The 16,960-nt window shown below is 39.6% G+C and overlaps 1 protein-coding gene and 1 non-coding gene across 2 annotated transcripts in view; both read left to right on the top strand.

Moving 5' to 3' along the window:
• The first annotated feature begins 5,005 nt into the window (after window positions 1-5,005).
• PNLIPRP3 (pancreatic lipase related protein 3) overlaps window positions 5,006-16,960 on the top strand; it is a 30,226-nt gene continuing 18,271 nt past the window's right edge. Inside the window, exons 1-2 of the mRNA XM_039872417.1 lie at window positions 5,006-5,054; window positions 13,583-13,737. Of these exons, the coding sequence (XP_039728351.1) occupies window positions 5,006-5,054; window positions 13,583-13,737 (204 nt within the window). The remainder of the gene's footprint in view (window positions 5,055-13,582; window positions 13,738-16,960) is intronic.
• On the top strand, window positions 10,883-11,001 carry LOC120610195 (5S ribosomal RNA). Its single transcript, XR_005654883.1, has one exon. It is a non-coding gene; the product is annotated as a 5S ribosomal RNA (ribosomal RNA).

Genomic DNA, 16,960 nt, shown 5'->3' with positions numbered 1-16,960 from the left:
GTTACCTTCTGGTTACCTGTATTTGGGCAGACTTTTCTTCTTCCTCTTCCTGAAATCCCCACCCAACAATCATCTCTTTCCTCGCCTGTATATAACTAATTAATCATGCTTCTTAATGAGCCTGTTCTCTATGGCTCTCTCACCCTGTGGTTTATTTCTGTCAGGTCCATAATTACACAGCTGTTCGCCTCCAAATTCCCACGGAAGACTTGCCCACTGGTGAACCTTCCTTCCAGGCCCGCCTTTCTCCTGGGCTTGTTTGGACAGGTATCCCAGCCTCTCTCAATGACACTCACTGAGTACCACTCTACACATAACAGGAGACTGGGTTGGTCCTAAGAAAATAATAATTATTAGTATCGCTCCCATTTATTGACTGTTTATGTAGGCCTCATGCTGTGCTAAGCTAAAGAGGTCCTGCCTGGTTCTGAACCCAGATCCAATTCCGAAATCCAAGCTCCAAATCACCATACTATATTCCTTCTGTGAGAGCCTGTTTCTAGAATTTAGGCCTTTTCACACTGTGTTGAACTCCCCCTCAACATGATATGCCAGTTCTAGACATAGACATATCCTCCCAGCCTCTCCTGCCCTTGCAGCTGCCTCTTTGATGTTGACGTTTTTCTCTATCATATCGTTCTGATTTCTTTGTTGAATGTGAAAGTATTTAAATTAATTTTCCAAAGCAGAATTTTAACGTACCACCTTCTAGTATAGTAAATTACTATTATGAAAACTGTGCTACTTGGAAACTTTAAGTAGCCTTGAGTTAACTTGTAATTATAATGAATTGTGTTGAAGCTATATGTATTTTTATTGTGTAAAACTTAAGACTATCTAATTATACTCTATAGTTCACAAAGTAATAGTTTACAACAATATTTTCTTGGTAAATGTTTCACCAGTCTCTGGGATCAGAAATGCAGGAAGAATGGTTACTCCCGGGGCTTTTGTTGTTGACAGAGTGGATTTGCCATATACTAGGCATTCCTGAAACTTGCCGTTGAATTTCTCCACCAAACTAATTGCCTCTTTATTTCCTGATTTCACCTCCCTCTTTGGGGGAACTGGCAACACTTTAAATGCATTCACTCTATTATATGAGGTTCGTGGAATGTTCCTGAACATAAACATAAGAGCACAGAATCCCATTCTCCTTCTTTATCATCCCAGAGCCCGGACCTGTGGTTCTGTCTTTTTCTTCATCTCCTAGTCTCTTCCTTATGTCCGTCTGTCTGTCCTTGAGTGTTTTGAAACAAGGACATAACTATGGTTTTCTAAAACGCAGACTTCTTGGGCTTCCACCCAGGGAATGGAGTCTCCACATACCATAGTTTTTTAAAAGAAACCACTGAAATAATCCCTTCTGGCCAATCTCAACCCAATTCTCAGGAATAGGAATAAAAATAGGAATAAAAACAGCTGTTATTACCGAGGGCTTCCTCTCGGTTTATCTCTACGAGATATGCTTTTATCTGCATTCAGTTAATGCAAAAACACCCTCAGTGGTATTGTCACCTCCTTATACTCACAAGGAAAACAGCCAGAGAGGGGAGATAACACCACTGAGTTCCATTTGACTTGCATCATCAGAATTATTCTGATAATACCCATGGGAGAAACTCTTTCATTCAAGAATAAAACAAAAAGAAGGGAGTAAATTTTTCTACCTCTGCAAAATGCCCTGGGGACCCTCCTACGTCACTGCATTCTGCCCACACTAAGTTAAAGAAGAGAGAAGAACAAAGGAAACCCAGTCTGCTCACTCTGCCTCCAGACTGTATCATGAGTCTCTCCGCTTCTCACCACCTCCATTGCTACCCTCATGGTCAAAACAACTGCCATTTCTCACCTGGATCACTGCCATGGCCTCCTAACTGGTCTTCCTGAGTTGACCCTTGGCCTACTTCAGTCTATTGGCAACAGAGCAGCCAGAATGACCCTATTCCAAACAAAGTCAAACCAGGTCCCTTCTATGCTCAGAGCTGTCCAATGGCTCTTTTTTCTTGAGAGGAAAATCCGAAGTTGTTACAGTGACCAGTAAGTCCTTACCCACTCTGGCCCTTAAGTGCCTCTGTGACCTCATCCTCTACACCTCTCCTGCTTTTTCTCTCTCTGTTTCTGCCACACTAGTCTTCGTGCATTTCCTCAAAAACATGAGACACAGTCCTGACTCAGGGCTGGGCTCACCTGTCCCTCTGATAGAATAGTCACTTAGTTACCTCCCTCACCTCCTTCAAGTCTTTGCTCAAATGTCACCTCCTCAATGAGGCCCCCCTGGACCACCCAAATTAATAGCAACCCTCTCCCCCAATCAAATCCCAAATTCCACAATCTCCTTTACTCTGCCTTATTTTTCTTTCCCATCACACTTGAACCACCTTTTCACATACTCTACAATTTACTTGTTTACCGTGTTTATTGGCTGCCTCCCCCCATTGTAATATCCAAGAGGCAGGGTCTTTATTGTCTGTTTTGTTCATTGGTGGATAATTACAAACGAATCATGCCTGGCACAGAGTGGCCACTCAAATATTGGCTGAATGAATAAATGAGTGCTAAGATTATTTAAGTATTCCTCTGTATTTCACTCTTTCTTTGCTTCTCCAAAATGTCCAAGATGTCAGCCTTCTTGAAATTTTGGATAATTTAAAGAGCCATGCATTTAGAAATAGCTTAAAAAGTGATTTAAAAATATTACGGCCATATCCTTCAGGGTTCTGACATTAATATTGAAATATCACAACATCTTGAAAGATTCTCTGCCTTCTAAATCCTCACAATAATTTAGCATGTCAGGGAAAAAATTAATTGAACTCGTCTCTACTGTTGAATCAAGAATTTAACTGATTTGCTGTTTTTTCTTCGTTTCGGCGTGCTGGCATATGTAAGCACATATTTGATTTTGTGATGAACTTTTAAAAGCTATTGTTAACTACTCTATATGACATTTTTCAGGCAGAACTGCCATGATTTCAGCAAGCATCTATGGATTCACCAGTATCTGTTCTTGATTACATATAATTATTAAGGTATAATGAGTCCTCAACTTTAAGAATAATAGTCTCTCTGGAGTAAGAATTTCTTTGAGTGATATGAGATCAATGAAATCTAATATTATTATTTTTCTTTCAAGAAAAATTGACCAAGTGTCTGCTATGATAGATCTATTGCTAGATACTGTGGTCCCAGAGATGAACAAAAACTAGTCCTTGTCCCCAAATAGTTCAGTCTAGGGGAGGAGACTAATAGACTAAAATTGTGCCTAACAATTCTATGATATGCATAGTGCTATAGCAGGTTCATGGAAAAGTGCTGTGGACATGTGGCAGACAGAGTGGTTTTAAGAAAATCCCTGTAACACTGAATATAGTACTTACTATATACTAGGTAATAGTCATAGAATAAGTAATTCAGTCATCTAGATGACCCTATGAGTTAAGACTCATGACTGTCCTCATAATAATTACAATATTATGTCCTAATAATAATAATAATTAATAAAAGGTCATATTCCATGACCTTTTTAAAATTATTAATATTAAGTGCCTAAATTCCAGGCATTTTGCTTGTCCCCTGGGATGCAGACATGAATGAGATGCAGTCTTTGTGAGAGGTGCTACTGCAATTATGTTATTCGTGCTCATCCTACACATGTGGCTGAAAACATCTATTCTTGAAATTCCACTTGAAAAAAATGAACAGTTATAACTGGCAAAGCTTTTAGAGCGTGCTTTTCCATGGCATGGCTACTGGCCCTTCAGGGGGCCAGGCCCAAGCTCGGTGCTGCTGAATAGTCTATTCTCTAAGCACTGCAGGTCTGCACACTGAGAGGACTGGCGGCTGTGAGTTTCAGGAAATATTTCACCCAAATAAAGCACCCAAGTCTTGTGCCTACTCTTGTTCACAATCTCTTCTTTGATTCTTGCGTAATGTAACAAGGTTCGTATGCAAAGACTGAATGCCTCATAAATACTTTTAATGTTATTATGGTGAAAAAGAAAAAATTAAGAAAAACCAAATTCAGCCATCTTCTGTGAACTTTCAAAAATTGAGAAACGGACTAAAGATATCTATGGATTGAATTGCTCATCATTTTAAGTTAATGTAGTAGCCAAAAAGGCAAATTTGCTTTACATTAAGTATATAATAAAGCCTATGTACAATGATGTAAGGGGGTATTTAGCTGTATGTGAACATAAATTTATCTTATAACCATTAACATAATGGAAAAAATGACAGCAATAAAATTAACACTGAATATAGTACTTACTGTATACTAGATACTAGTCATAGAATAAGTAATTCAGTCATCTAGATGACCCTATGAGTTAAGACTCATGACTGTCCCCATATTACATGTGAGGAAAGGCACAACGAGGCTTACTAGCTCACGGTCACTGCTAATAAGTGGCAGAGCCAGAATTTTGGCCCAGGTGATCAGGCTCTAGAGTAGGTGACAGCAACTGCTATGTTACTTTCCTGTGCAGGTAAGACAGGCAGGTTAGCGAATGTCGTTGTTTAACTCACTTATGTTTTAGCAGAGTCCGTTTGTATAAAGTGGATGTTTGCACTGAGAAATATGTTGGGGAAGAAATATTCAAAGTGTATAATTCTCATTTGGAAAATTTTTACCTTTTAAAAGTTTATCTACCATCTCAAAGCCTTAAAATAACTTTCAAGGGTGACTCAGTCTGTGCTTAACCAAAATATTACTAATGTTGAATCAGCAAAATCTCACAAATTTTAATTACTGATCACACAATGCAAGACACACCCCACTAATTATCTCTCTTAAAGAGAAGGAAGCCGTCTAGCTATGGCACATTCACTTCGTAAGACGTAGAATTCCAGGTGCTGTGAGGCTCCGTGCTCTTCTGGACCTAGATCTTAAATAGTGAGTGGTGTCATTTTTTAAGAAAATTTCTGAATACTTTATAGCAAGGTGACTTTATAGGTAAAAATCTTCAAGAAGATTTTATGTGATTTAAAAAAATCAACTTAGATGTTTGGAATTTGGATTGCTTCATTCTTATTCTTTGGCACGTCAGCAGGTAAGACTCATAATTTATAAGTTCCTTAAAAATAATGAGTATATTCACATGCAAAATGTAATTGACGTAGACTTTGAAATTTTGGCTCTGTTTATATTTTGATTTGTTTGTCATAAAATTATCTGAGGAAAATGCATCAATTTTGTAATAATGAATCCGAAGAGCATATGAGAAGCATCTATTTCCAATAATACAAAAGCTACTGGATAGTCTTGCGCGTGGCTCCCAGCTCTGCCACTTACTGGCCTTACGGCCTTGGCCAAGTAACTTACCCATTAAAGTCTCAATTTCTTCACTTCTAAAATGGATATGTAGCAGTAAATTTAAAAAAATACATATTTCCTATTTCAGTGCCTGACAGTAGATGCTCGACAAATATTTGAATGAAGAATGAATGAATGAATGAATGAATGAATGAATGATTAATGCTGATTAGAAATTCCATGTTGATTTTTTCCATCCGTGTCACGATTTTGTGAAAGGATATTGGTCTTGGACATTTCTTACACATTAATTCAATATTCATCGACTTGTGCTCTTTACATTGTGGGTGCCTTATGCATTTACTATGTGGTAGTTACTGGTTTTGTTTGTTCTTACCACCCTGTTCAATACTGTGCCTATAGGCGCAATAAAAGGTAGTTGATATGTTTTAACCGAAATAGAATCGAAGAATCTCAGTGTTTTTTAGTCCCTGCCCTCTAGCTATCCTCTGCGGGATAAAAATGAAGAGGATGGAGCCATCATTAGTTTTAGGATATGCCAGGAACTGTGCTCTCTTTTCCATGATTTTCCTGCTTGAACACTGAAAGCAGTGAGACTCATGAGTCCCAGAACAGAATTAAGAAGTGAGCAAAGTCTGCCCTGATCTGTTTTCTCATATTGTCACTTTCTCTATCTCCTCCTTCTGGAGCCCTCTTTGCTAGCTCTACTCACAGCCCACCTCTCAAAATATTCTCTGAACAAAGATGCCAATATATTTTTAAATCAACAAATACAGTCACCTACTATGTGCCAGGCACTGTACTAAGCTCTGGAGATACAATCGTGACTGATAAGGCTTCCTTAGAGCCCCTCAGAAATATTTGCTTTTCAGTAGGGAATGGCTTCGGTTTGGAAGCTCATTGAATTAAGCAAACATTCTAAAATGGGAGGTACCAGAGGACTGAATGCAAATAGACTCTGCTATAAATTTAATAATACAATATAGGTAATTATACAAATGTGAAGTAGACTTAATTTTTAAAAAATATGGCAACTGTATAATGGATATACATATGTAATAAAAATATATGTATATATTATCTGTTTCACATAACCATATATTTTATTTAAAAAATATTTTATTGGGCAGCTAACTCCCTCTTCACTTACCCAGTTTAAATCCCACGGTCAATTTTAATCATGCTTTGGTTTATACATTAGACTTCTCTGTTGCTCTTGCTTCACTTGACTTAACCATGACCCTGATTAAATCCAACACTGGGCTTGCTTTGTGCCTGCACCTGTGTAGCTGGATGTGCCTGAAAAACGAAAACAAAAACAAAAACATACCACGCTGACTGTCTCACTGCGAATTCATGGTTATTAAACTGAAGTGGACCCTAAAGCTGCAAAGCCACCATTCTCTACTTCTCTAATCTTTTCATTTTTCCAAATTCCTGGGTGATTTCGCTTTTCTCCCCTCTGCTCAGACCTCAATGCCTCCCTGCTCATCAGCAGTCTCGGCTGATCGCCTTACTTCCTAGTTCAATAAGAAAATAGAAACAAAGACAAGAGACCTTCCATAAGACCTGAGCACCACCACATCCATCCTGCTGCCTACATGTACCTGCCCATACACTCTGCCTTCTCTCTGCTCCTATGCTCTTGCTCCCAACAAAGGCCAAACTTCCTCCTATACATTAGACCCCACCTCCTCTCACCTGCTGCGGGATAGTGCCCAACAACATTCCCTTCCACTCCTCCTGTTTCACTGGGGTGCCTCCTCTCTCTTGGACCATTCCCAGCTACACACAAACACGCCGAGTTCTCTCATCTTCACAATATCACTTTCGACTTGTCCTTACGGGGTTGCCTATTTCTCCTCCCTTCTTTCTTGAACTCACTCCCATCAGGCTTACACCCCTACCACGCCGTTAAAACTCCACTTGTCACAATAACCAGTCACCCCTGTGTTGATAAGCCCGTGGTCGGTTCTCCATCCTCATCTCATTGGATAACTGTATTTGGTACTCCAAACTGCTCCCTCCCCTGGCAGTTTGTTTTTAAGTTGTCTTCTAGGATGCCACACATCCTGGGTTTTCTCCTACTTTTCTGATCCTTTCTTGGAAATTTTCTTTGCTAGTCCCCCCTCATCTTCTTGATTTCTTAATGATGGAGTATTCTAGGACTCAGTCCTTGGACCATCCTTCTTCTTCACCTGCAATCACTCCCTCGGTGATCTCATTCATACTTGTGGCTTTGACCACCATCTTTCTGCTAATGACATTTAAATTCATATTTCCAGCTGATGTTTTCTCTGGAATTCCAGATTCATATCCAACTATCTCTGTGACATTTCCACGTCTGAATCTAATTTATGTAAAAGCTACATGTCCCAAACCGAGCTCTTGATCTCTACTCCCAAATGTCTTCTTCCCAAAATTTTTGCCATCCCCTTAATGGCAAGTCCAGCCTTTCAGGCACTTCCGTCATAAGCCTTGACATCAGCCTTGACTTTTCTTTCTACCTCTCCTCACTGCCATTAGTCAGCAGATATTTTTCAGATCCTCCTTCAAAATATGTGAAGAACCTCACCACTTCTCATCCCTCTCCTGCTACCCCCTTGATTTTAGGCACCACTGTGTCTTATGTAGTTTACTACAATAGCATCCCAGATGGTCTCTCTGCCTTTACCCTTGGCCTGCATCAATCTGTTTTCAACACAGCAGCCAGCCTAAGTCAGTCTGTGTCTCTTTTCTGCTTGGAGCCCTCCAGTGGCTTTCCCATCTCACTTCAAAATAAAAGCCAATGTACCTGCAAGGATCTACCTGGTGCTGCGTGTTTTGGTCCCCGTTGCCTCTCTAACACCCTTGGGGGCCAGATGCACTCCAGCATTCAGATGCTTTTTTGGATTTTAGAAAGGGACTATGGTAAGTATATTGTATAATACAAAGCCCATAGCATTTTGGAGCAGTGCCCCATCAACAACTACATGCCTATTTCTGTAGTAAAATTTGCAAATATTCATATTAAATGAGACTATATTGCCTTAGGCCAGTTTTTTTCTGACAAACGAGTTCTTGCAAACTAAATTACAAACGAACAACAACAACAACAACAACAACAAAGCAAAAAACCCACTTTTGTTCCCCAGAGTTTTTTCGGTTTTGAAATTGCAGAATAAGGTGCTGAGGACATGTCTTGCCCCCGGTCCCCTCAGCTCCGGTCAGAACAGCCTCCTCGTCACTCCCTAGTCACAATAGGCACACTCCCGCCTCACAGCCTTGTGCTTTATCTTCCTTCTGCCTGGAATGTTGCTCCCTCTAGAAATCCTCATGGTTTACTTCTCACAATCCTTCAGGTTGTGATTCAAATGCCACCATTTTTAATATAGTCTTGCCTGGCCACCCTATTTGACTTGCAAATCCCTCCTCACCTAAACACACATGAGCCTTCACTCTGCCATGTTTTGTGTTTCTCCCAGCACCTACCACTATTAAATATATACCATATGTTATTTGTTCTTATTCGTTGTCTGTTCCCTCACCCCTCGCTAGACTGTACACTCCATGAAGGCTAGGATGACTTTTTCCACTGTTGAATCCCCAGTTCTGGGAACACTATCTGGCACATAATAGGCACCCAAGTAAATATTTCTTGAATAAATTAAAGAATCTATTTTCCAGCTTTTTTTATGTCATTGGAAAAGACTATCCACAGTAAGATAGAGAAATGACTCATTTGGAAAATGGAAATTAGGAAAATACAAATTAATATGGCAGTTTGTATGATTTCTTAACCAGTTAAAACTAGCTTTATGTAATGAGCTATATTTCAAATTCTCCTTTAAAGAACTTTAGGTCAAAAAGGAAATAAAACATTTCAATTGCAGAATATATCAAAATATAATGAGTCGAAAACTGAAGAAACTAGAAAAAGAACAAATAAAGTTGAAGGAAGAATTTAATAAAAATAAAAATAGATGTTAATGCATTAGAAAAATGAGAAAAACAGTATAATTAATAAAGGTATGTAGCAATTGCTTAATAAGACTAAAAAAATAGAAAACAGGGATGATAAATTTAGATAAAGAAAAATAGCCATAGTTTTGGAAGATATTAAAATGATTGTACTTGGTATTAATTCACACTAAGAGAAGTGAAATTCTAGATGAAAATTCTACTCCTTACACCAAAACAAATCTCAGGTAGATGAACATTTAAAAATAAAAGAATGAAACAGTAAAAGTATGAAAAGAAAACAGAGGAAAAATATTAATAATCTTGGAGTAAGAAATGCTTTTGTAAATAAGACGAAACCCCAAAGCTATGAAAGAAAAGGTTGTTGAATAAAATGTAAAACTTCTATATGAGAAAACATAAAGTCTATAAAACAAAAATATTAACAGCAAACGAGAATATCTTTTCAAAATATCTGACTGAAGAGGGGCAGATCTCTCTACTATTCAAAGAGGTTTTATAAGTAAATAAGGAAAAAACAAACTTTAGAAAAATGTGTACAAGACAAAAGATCTTATCCACAGAAGATGTAAAAATGGCCAAAAATGCACAAAAAGATATTCAAATATATAGCTAAAGAAATGCAAATTAAAATGACAAAAGGTTTCATTCTGTTGGCACATACAAAAATTTAAATCTTCATACCCTTATGGAGTAGGTTGTACTATTGTTCCCCATGATTTACTCTCTCTCCCTGGGAGAGGATTCTTCAGCCCCACCCTTGGCCACATGACGTGACAGAGAGCAGTGCCAAGGTGAGAGCCTGCTGGATGAGTCTTTGTCTGTGCAGCTGTTACATCCTTTTCCTTTGCCCCGGGACAACATGCCCTGAACAGGGTCTGGTCCATTAGCTTGGATCCTGGAAGGGAAAAGACCGGTAAATCAGAGCCGTAGCCAACCTAAAACCATTGCAACCAAAATATAACATTAACGAGAAATAAACTTCAATTTTTGTTAGCCGATGAGAATCAGAAGCTATTTGTCACTACAACATAACCTTGCAAAAGCTAATTAATTACACTTTGCAACAGAGTGACCTGCATTGTTCATTTTTTTCCTACCACTTAATAGCAATGAAATATTGGACAAGGTGATCACTTTTTCTAAGTTTTCATTTCTTCACATATATGACACATAGGGCTCAGTCTGTTTTTGCTATATTAATTATTATTAATAAAACAAACCAGATTAGACATAATTTGGTAAAGATGTACTCTTTTTTTTCCCTTTTGTGACTTTTATTGTAAAGTCACATGATTGACGATTTGAGACCATAGATAAGTCTAAAGAAGAAAATTAAAACCATGCCATGTCACCATTGTTTATATTTTGGTGCACTTCCTTTAAATTTTATATTCCCCCTTAAATGAAACTACACGTAGTTCTGTAACCTGCCTTTTCTCACTAATATTATATCATTCTCACTTTCATTACAAGTTTCCTTACAGATTCTCTGTAAACCTTTCAAACGGCTGCATACTATCTTTAATTCGATCATTTGAAACCATCTCTTTTTTGGATGTGATTCCATAATGTAGTGGTTAGCACATCTGCTTTACATGCAGAAGGTCCTGGGTTCACGCCCCAGGGGAGCCATGGTCCATGGTCTACAGCTATGCCACCCTGCACAAGCCCGATCCCGTCTGATCTCGGAAGCTAAGCAGGGGCGGACCTGGTTAGTACTTGGATGGGAGACCACCTAGGAAGACCAGGTGCTGTGGGCATAACTAATGATAATAATAATAAAGCAAAATCTAAATGTGAAATCACTGGTCCAGATTAGAGCTGCATATATGTGTGTTTCGAGAGGAAAAAACAGAATGGATTCCAGGCGGGAGATATATTGATGGAGAAGCTGCACCACGCTAGGGATGTATTGAAGGAGGCACATGTTTACGCTCCCAACAAGAGAAAACAAAGGCAACCAGAGAAACCAGGAAGACAAAGATGGCACCAGAAAGCCATGATCCAAATATGGAGCAAACGGAAATGACACTGATGTTGAGCAATTCAGGTATCAGAAAAAAGAATTCATTTGAATATTTTCCTTTGAAGGCAATGGAATCTGAACAATGGAAGTGCAGAGAGGGAAATGTAATTATAGCATGCTAGCTGGCTCTGGAAGGAAAAATATTTATCTAGTCATAATAATTATGTTTATTGATTTTTTGAAGTCAGCCTACAGACAAAACATGGAAGACTTAATTAGGATTATAGAACAAGGTCTGAATGTTATCGATCTTGACAGTAGGAAAGTGGAAGTGCAGCTGGCAGAACTCGGAAGACGAAAGGGAGGAAGAGAAGGAGAGGCAGCAGCCCTGAGAACTTCGCCTTGCAAAGACAGGGAGTCCAGTTATTAGGAATATGAGGCACGGATCAAGAAATGGAATATTACTATTTACGTCTACAGTGGAAGCCAATAAACGAGCTGAAAAGTGTTATTGACTGTATAGGAGGAGTTGAGACAAAGTGGAGAGCAGGACAGGCTGCCTGTTGAGCTGCCGTCCCTCAGCTTCAAGCCTCCCTTGCTTTGCTAGCACTCCACACGGCAAACACGGTTCGACATTTCAGCCACTCCCAGGGAGTCGCTGTCACTAAGGACCCTCGGGGGACACTGAGGCTCCGAGAGGGAAAAGGGAGGTGTTTCTTCTTCTTTGCTCCTGATTCCTGTCTGCGTTTTTTCAGCAAGGGCTTTGCGCTCCAGCACAGTCATTCCAATAGCTGCGATTGTTCTAATACTCCCAGAACCAGACTCATGGTGCCTGCTCAGAGATGCCAGCAATAGGGAGCTTGCACCCTTCCTCGGGCCTGCATCTCAGCTCTGGAGAACCTGCACCCCCTCCCCCAGCAAGCAGCCCTTCCCCCAAGTGTCCACATTGGAATAACTCAACCTCTCCCATTTTTTTCCACCAGCCCTGGAGCTGGTAGCCGCTCCCCACAGTTACTCCCCGGGAGTCCCTTACAGGATCCCCGTCTGTCTTCTGTTCTCCAATACCTGGTTAATTACGATTCATTATATTAAACTCCCACAGGTAAAATAATTGGCATGGATTCTGTTTCTTGCCCTAATCCTGGCTGATCCAGGGAATAGGTGTGTTAAATCCTCATTTATTACTGCAGCAAGTTGACAGATCATGTGTGATTAAAACTGATAAATTGAAACTTGGTAGCATAAGCACATCATATACAGATATGTAAGTAACCACGAGAAGAACTGTAGACATGTTTAAAGTCGTCACCTCTGGGGAGGAGATTGGGTTTGGGGGTAGGCAGGGGATGTTGCTCATCTGAACAATTTTTTTTAAATGTACAAACATTTCTTTGATGAAAAAAACCTAATTTTCTATACTTCCTCTTTGCATTTATGTGAAAGGAATGAAAAAAATGCAAAACCTACTAAAATTTTGGAGTTAAAAGCTGATGGATTTGAGGGTCAAAAGTTTATTTAGTATTTTTTTTTTTTTTTGGTAAGAGAGAAAAGAAAATCCTCAAATTCAAATCTTCAAATAGCTCTCACCAATATTAACCTAATCATAAAGTGAATAGATTATAATAAATGTAAATAATACTAATTTGAATAAATTATTATAAATTATAATCATAACTGAATAAATTTAACTATCTCGTAAAACAGCATGAAATGAAGTTATTTGTTTTTGAGTATTAAATGAAAATGAAAACAAAAAGTTATAGCAAAGGATCAGTCAGAGTCAGCGAATGACAGACATGACTGAGACTTAGTTTCCCCAAAGCCTCTCACTTTAGGGATGAGTAAAGTGAGTTCCAGAAAGAAGTAACTTGGTTAAAACTAAATGAAACTTTGCTCTCATTTACACTCTCAGGAAACGTATATTAGACCCCTACTGTATGCCAGGCATGGCGACAGGCTCTGGGGACAAAGAGGTCCCTTACACCAAGAGCTTTCAGTTTAACAAGAAAAGGCGGAAGGCACAGTCTCCCATTTTATGTCTCAGGCCCATTCACATGTAACAGTTCACTTAGTCTTCCTAACAAGGCTGTAAGGTAAGTGGTGTTATCTCTATTTTGCAGAGGAGGAAATTGAGACTCAAAAAAAGGTAAAATAATTGCCCAGAGCCAGCAATGTCTCATCTGCAGTATTGTGATCTGCATTGCTGTGTTCATAATATTGGAGGTGGGTGGGGGAGGGCACGATTTTTGAAGAGAAGCCCCCTGAGGCAGACTTGTCTAACTGAAAGACTGATTTCGATGAACCTCTGAGTGGGAAACACAGCTTCTCTGTGGACCTGGTTCCTACAGTACTGACACTCTATCTTTTTGTTGCAGGAAAAGAAGTTTGCTATGAAAGGGTGGGGTGCTTTAAAGATGGTTTACCATGGACTGGGACTTTGTCGAGACAGTTGGCGGGTTTACCCTGGTCTCCAGAGGAGATAAACACTCGCTTCCTGCTCTACACGAGACGCAACCCCAAAGCCTATCAGGTAAGCTAGTTTGCTTTCTTCACACGTGAATTATTCTAAAATATAAGCTCTAACTATAGATACAGAAGACATAGATACAGTCATCTATTCTGGCATAAACTATTGATTTCAAGGCAAGTATTTCTTTTTATATTGGTGAGCCAGACTTTTTTCATATTATTTGTCCTAGTATTTAAATATGAAAGTTGCTCTGAATATGTTGTTTCGCATTTGCTATTTCGTTCAGTTAATGTATTAATTGAAAACCTTCCACATGTGAGACTGATCAAGCAACAATCCCTATTAGGTATTAAATTGAATAAACAAGACAGTGTCTTAACTGTATTATATTAGGGGAAACGGTATGTAAACGAATACCCTTATTGCAACACAAATTACGATCTGTGATGTAAGGTACAGTAAAGGACTCTGGGAACACAGTGAAGAAAGCCTTGCCTTACCCGCGGGGCTGGGGATGATGACCAGGGAAGGCGTTGCGGACGCCATGCATCCGAAGCGTGTTCGCGGTGGGGCAGGGTTTGCGTAAGCAGAGATACAGGAAAATGGCAAAGGAAATGGCAAGGACAAGCATCATATTAGACTGGGGACAGAAGAAGTTTGGAAGTTTTCGAATATAGAATTAGAAAAGTAGTTCAGAGACAAATCGTATAACTCCTTCCTGTGGAGTTTAGATTTTATCCTGGGAGCCACGAGGCCCATTGAGAGTTTCTAAAGAGGCTTTAGGACATTTTCTCTGGCTGAAGTATATACCTCCTTGACCGGGGCTGGGAGAGCCTGGAGGTGGCTGCCAGACCACTTAGCCCTGTGCCGTTCAACACAGTAGCCACCAGCTACTCGTGGCCATTAAAATAAAATAAAATTTAAAATTCAATTATTTGGCTATACCAACCCCATTTCAAGTGCTCGATAGTTACACTTGGCTAGTGGCTACCATGCTGGACGGTGCATCATTACAGGAAGTTCTATTTGACAGCACTGAATAGAACACTTCAGTGCAGTTGATCAGACATGGGAACGAGGCCGAATCAGAGTCATCAGTGAGTATGATGATAGAAAATTGACATGAAGAACATCACAATGTATCCTGAGATTTCACACGTGAATGCTTAGAAGACTAATGATCCTCTTGTCAGAAAAATTGGGGGTGAAAGAGAATGAGTTAAATTTTGGACGAGGGAGGTTAGGGAAGGCTTTTGGAGATTTTAGTCTTATAGCTTAGGGAACAGTCCAGAGCTGGAGAAAGGGATTCAAAAGTCTTTTACCCAGAGGTGAAAGTTGAAACCCGAAGAATGCATGCAGTTTCACGGGTGCAGAAAAAAACGTGACACTAGACCCCGTGGACCATCTGTATTTAGGGAGCACTCCCCACTGTAAGATCATTTCCAGTCTTTACCTGAGTCTGCAACCTTGAGGCTCGCTTTCCAGGGGACCCATCACACACAGGGCAGGTTTCACCAGCCAAGACAGACTTCTGCTGTGTCTTCACACCATACAAACATAATCTGTAGCTGTCTACTTATTAGACACACACAGAGTGTTATACTTCATGATTATATACACACAGCTCTTGACTGAAATATGCCATCTGCTCTGCAGATGACAACTCTATCTAGGACAAAGAAGAAAAGTCCTTATTATGGGTATAAAGAAACTTATAAAGAAAGTATTGTCAAAAGTTTTGTTTTTATAACTATCAAGAAGCAAAGAGTAGAATATTACTCAGCTTTTAAAAGAAATGAAATTCTTATAGATGCTACAACATGGATGAACCTTGCAACGTCTTGTTAAATAAGCCAGACACAAAAGGACAAATATTATATGATTCCAGTTAAATGAGGTACCTAGAATATTTAATTCATAGAGACAGGAATAGTAATTACTGGGGGCTGAGCAGGAGAGAATGTTGGGGAGTTTCTGTTTATTAGGGACAGAATTTTGGTTTGGGGTGATGAAAAAGTTCTGGAGATGAGGGTGGTGATGGTCACCCAATAGTGTGACTGACAGTGCCACTGAACTGTACACTTAAAAATGGTTAAAACAGTAACTTTTATGTTATGTATATTTTACCACAATTTGTAAAATGTAGAGACTCTATGTTGAATACAAATGTTTGGGGCACCTCTATTGATTTAGGAGTTCTAGAGATGTGTGTCCATTCAGGACTAACTGTAGCTCCTGGCCATGACCCTCAGTCCTCCTAGGGCTCATCGATCCTTCATCCTTCTGCACAGTGGCCATGCAGTTGAGCCTTGCAGAGCACAGGCACCAAAACAGGAGATGATGAGGACTAGTCTTCAGGCAAGGCTTGGCCCTAAAGGCGATGAAGAGAACATCAGAAACCAAGTACTTTCCCGGTACTGGGACCATAAAAACAATGTTCTTCACATTTTCCCCACTCCCTTCTGTTTCGGAAAGAACCTTGTGTGACAAACTAGATTTGTACCTGGATTTTGCAATGGGTAGAAGCCTGAGGGTTTGCTCTTAAAGTGTTTTTTAGCAACAGCTAGGATATAGGATGAGTCAAGGTGCTATGCTTAAAAAAAAAAAGAAAAAAAAGGATCGTCCCAGGCTTAACCCATAGGCTGTACTGTATAAATTTGACTGGCTTTGTTTATGAGAAAACAGAGATAAACTACGCAAAGGTTGAACTTGCTCTTGTCCCAGAGGGAGAAATTGTTAAGAGGAAGGATGACACAATGAACTCGGTCTCCTGAGGGTCATAGGCCTTCACAGCTACCTTTCTGCAGGAATGAAACAACTCACTTCCCCACAAAACCATGACACTTTAACCTAGAGTGGCTCAGGCCACGCTAGGGGTGATGCAAACTTCGTATAATTAAGGTAGTTTCTGTGCCTGCAGCCGTTGTCAAGGCTGGGACATACCTCACTGGTGACTATTTTTGACTTTCTGGAAATGAGATCACTTGTTAAGTAGTCAGCAGTTGTGGAATGGATTGATCTCATACCAGTTAGGTTCCATGACTCCTCAAAGATAAGTCATTAAGATAAAAGGCCCCAGCACCCAGCTAAACACTGACATTTTAACTCATCCTTTCTCTGGATAAGCTCTTCTGTTCTGACACCCTTTTTCGTTTCTCTCCTTGGGGCACCAGAATTGGAGCTGCCTTCTTTTAATTTTATGATGTTGTTTGGCATTTCTCATTTTCTAAGTTAGTATGCCATTTGACAGGGGTGCGCCAGATAAATAAATGCAGGGTGAATC

Source organism: Pteropus medius, unplaced genomic scaffold (assembly GCF_902729225.1).
Source record: "Pteropus medius unplaced genomic scaffold, Ma_sr-lr_union100, whole genome shotgun sequence".
NCBI classification, from domain to species: Eukaryota; Metazoa; Chordata; class Mammalia; order Chiroptera; family Pteropodidae; genus Pteropus; species Pteropus medius.
This window is presented reverse-complemented; position numbering and strand designations above follow the sequence as displayed.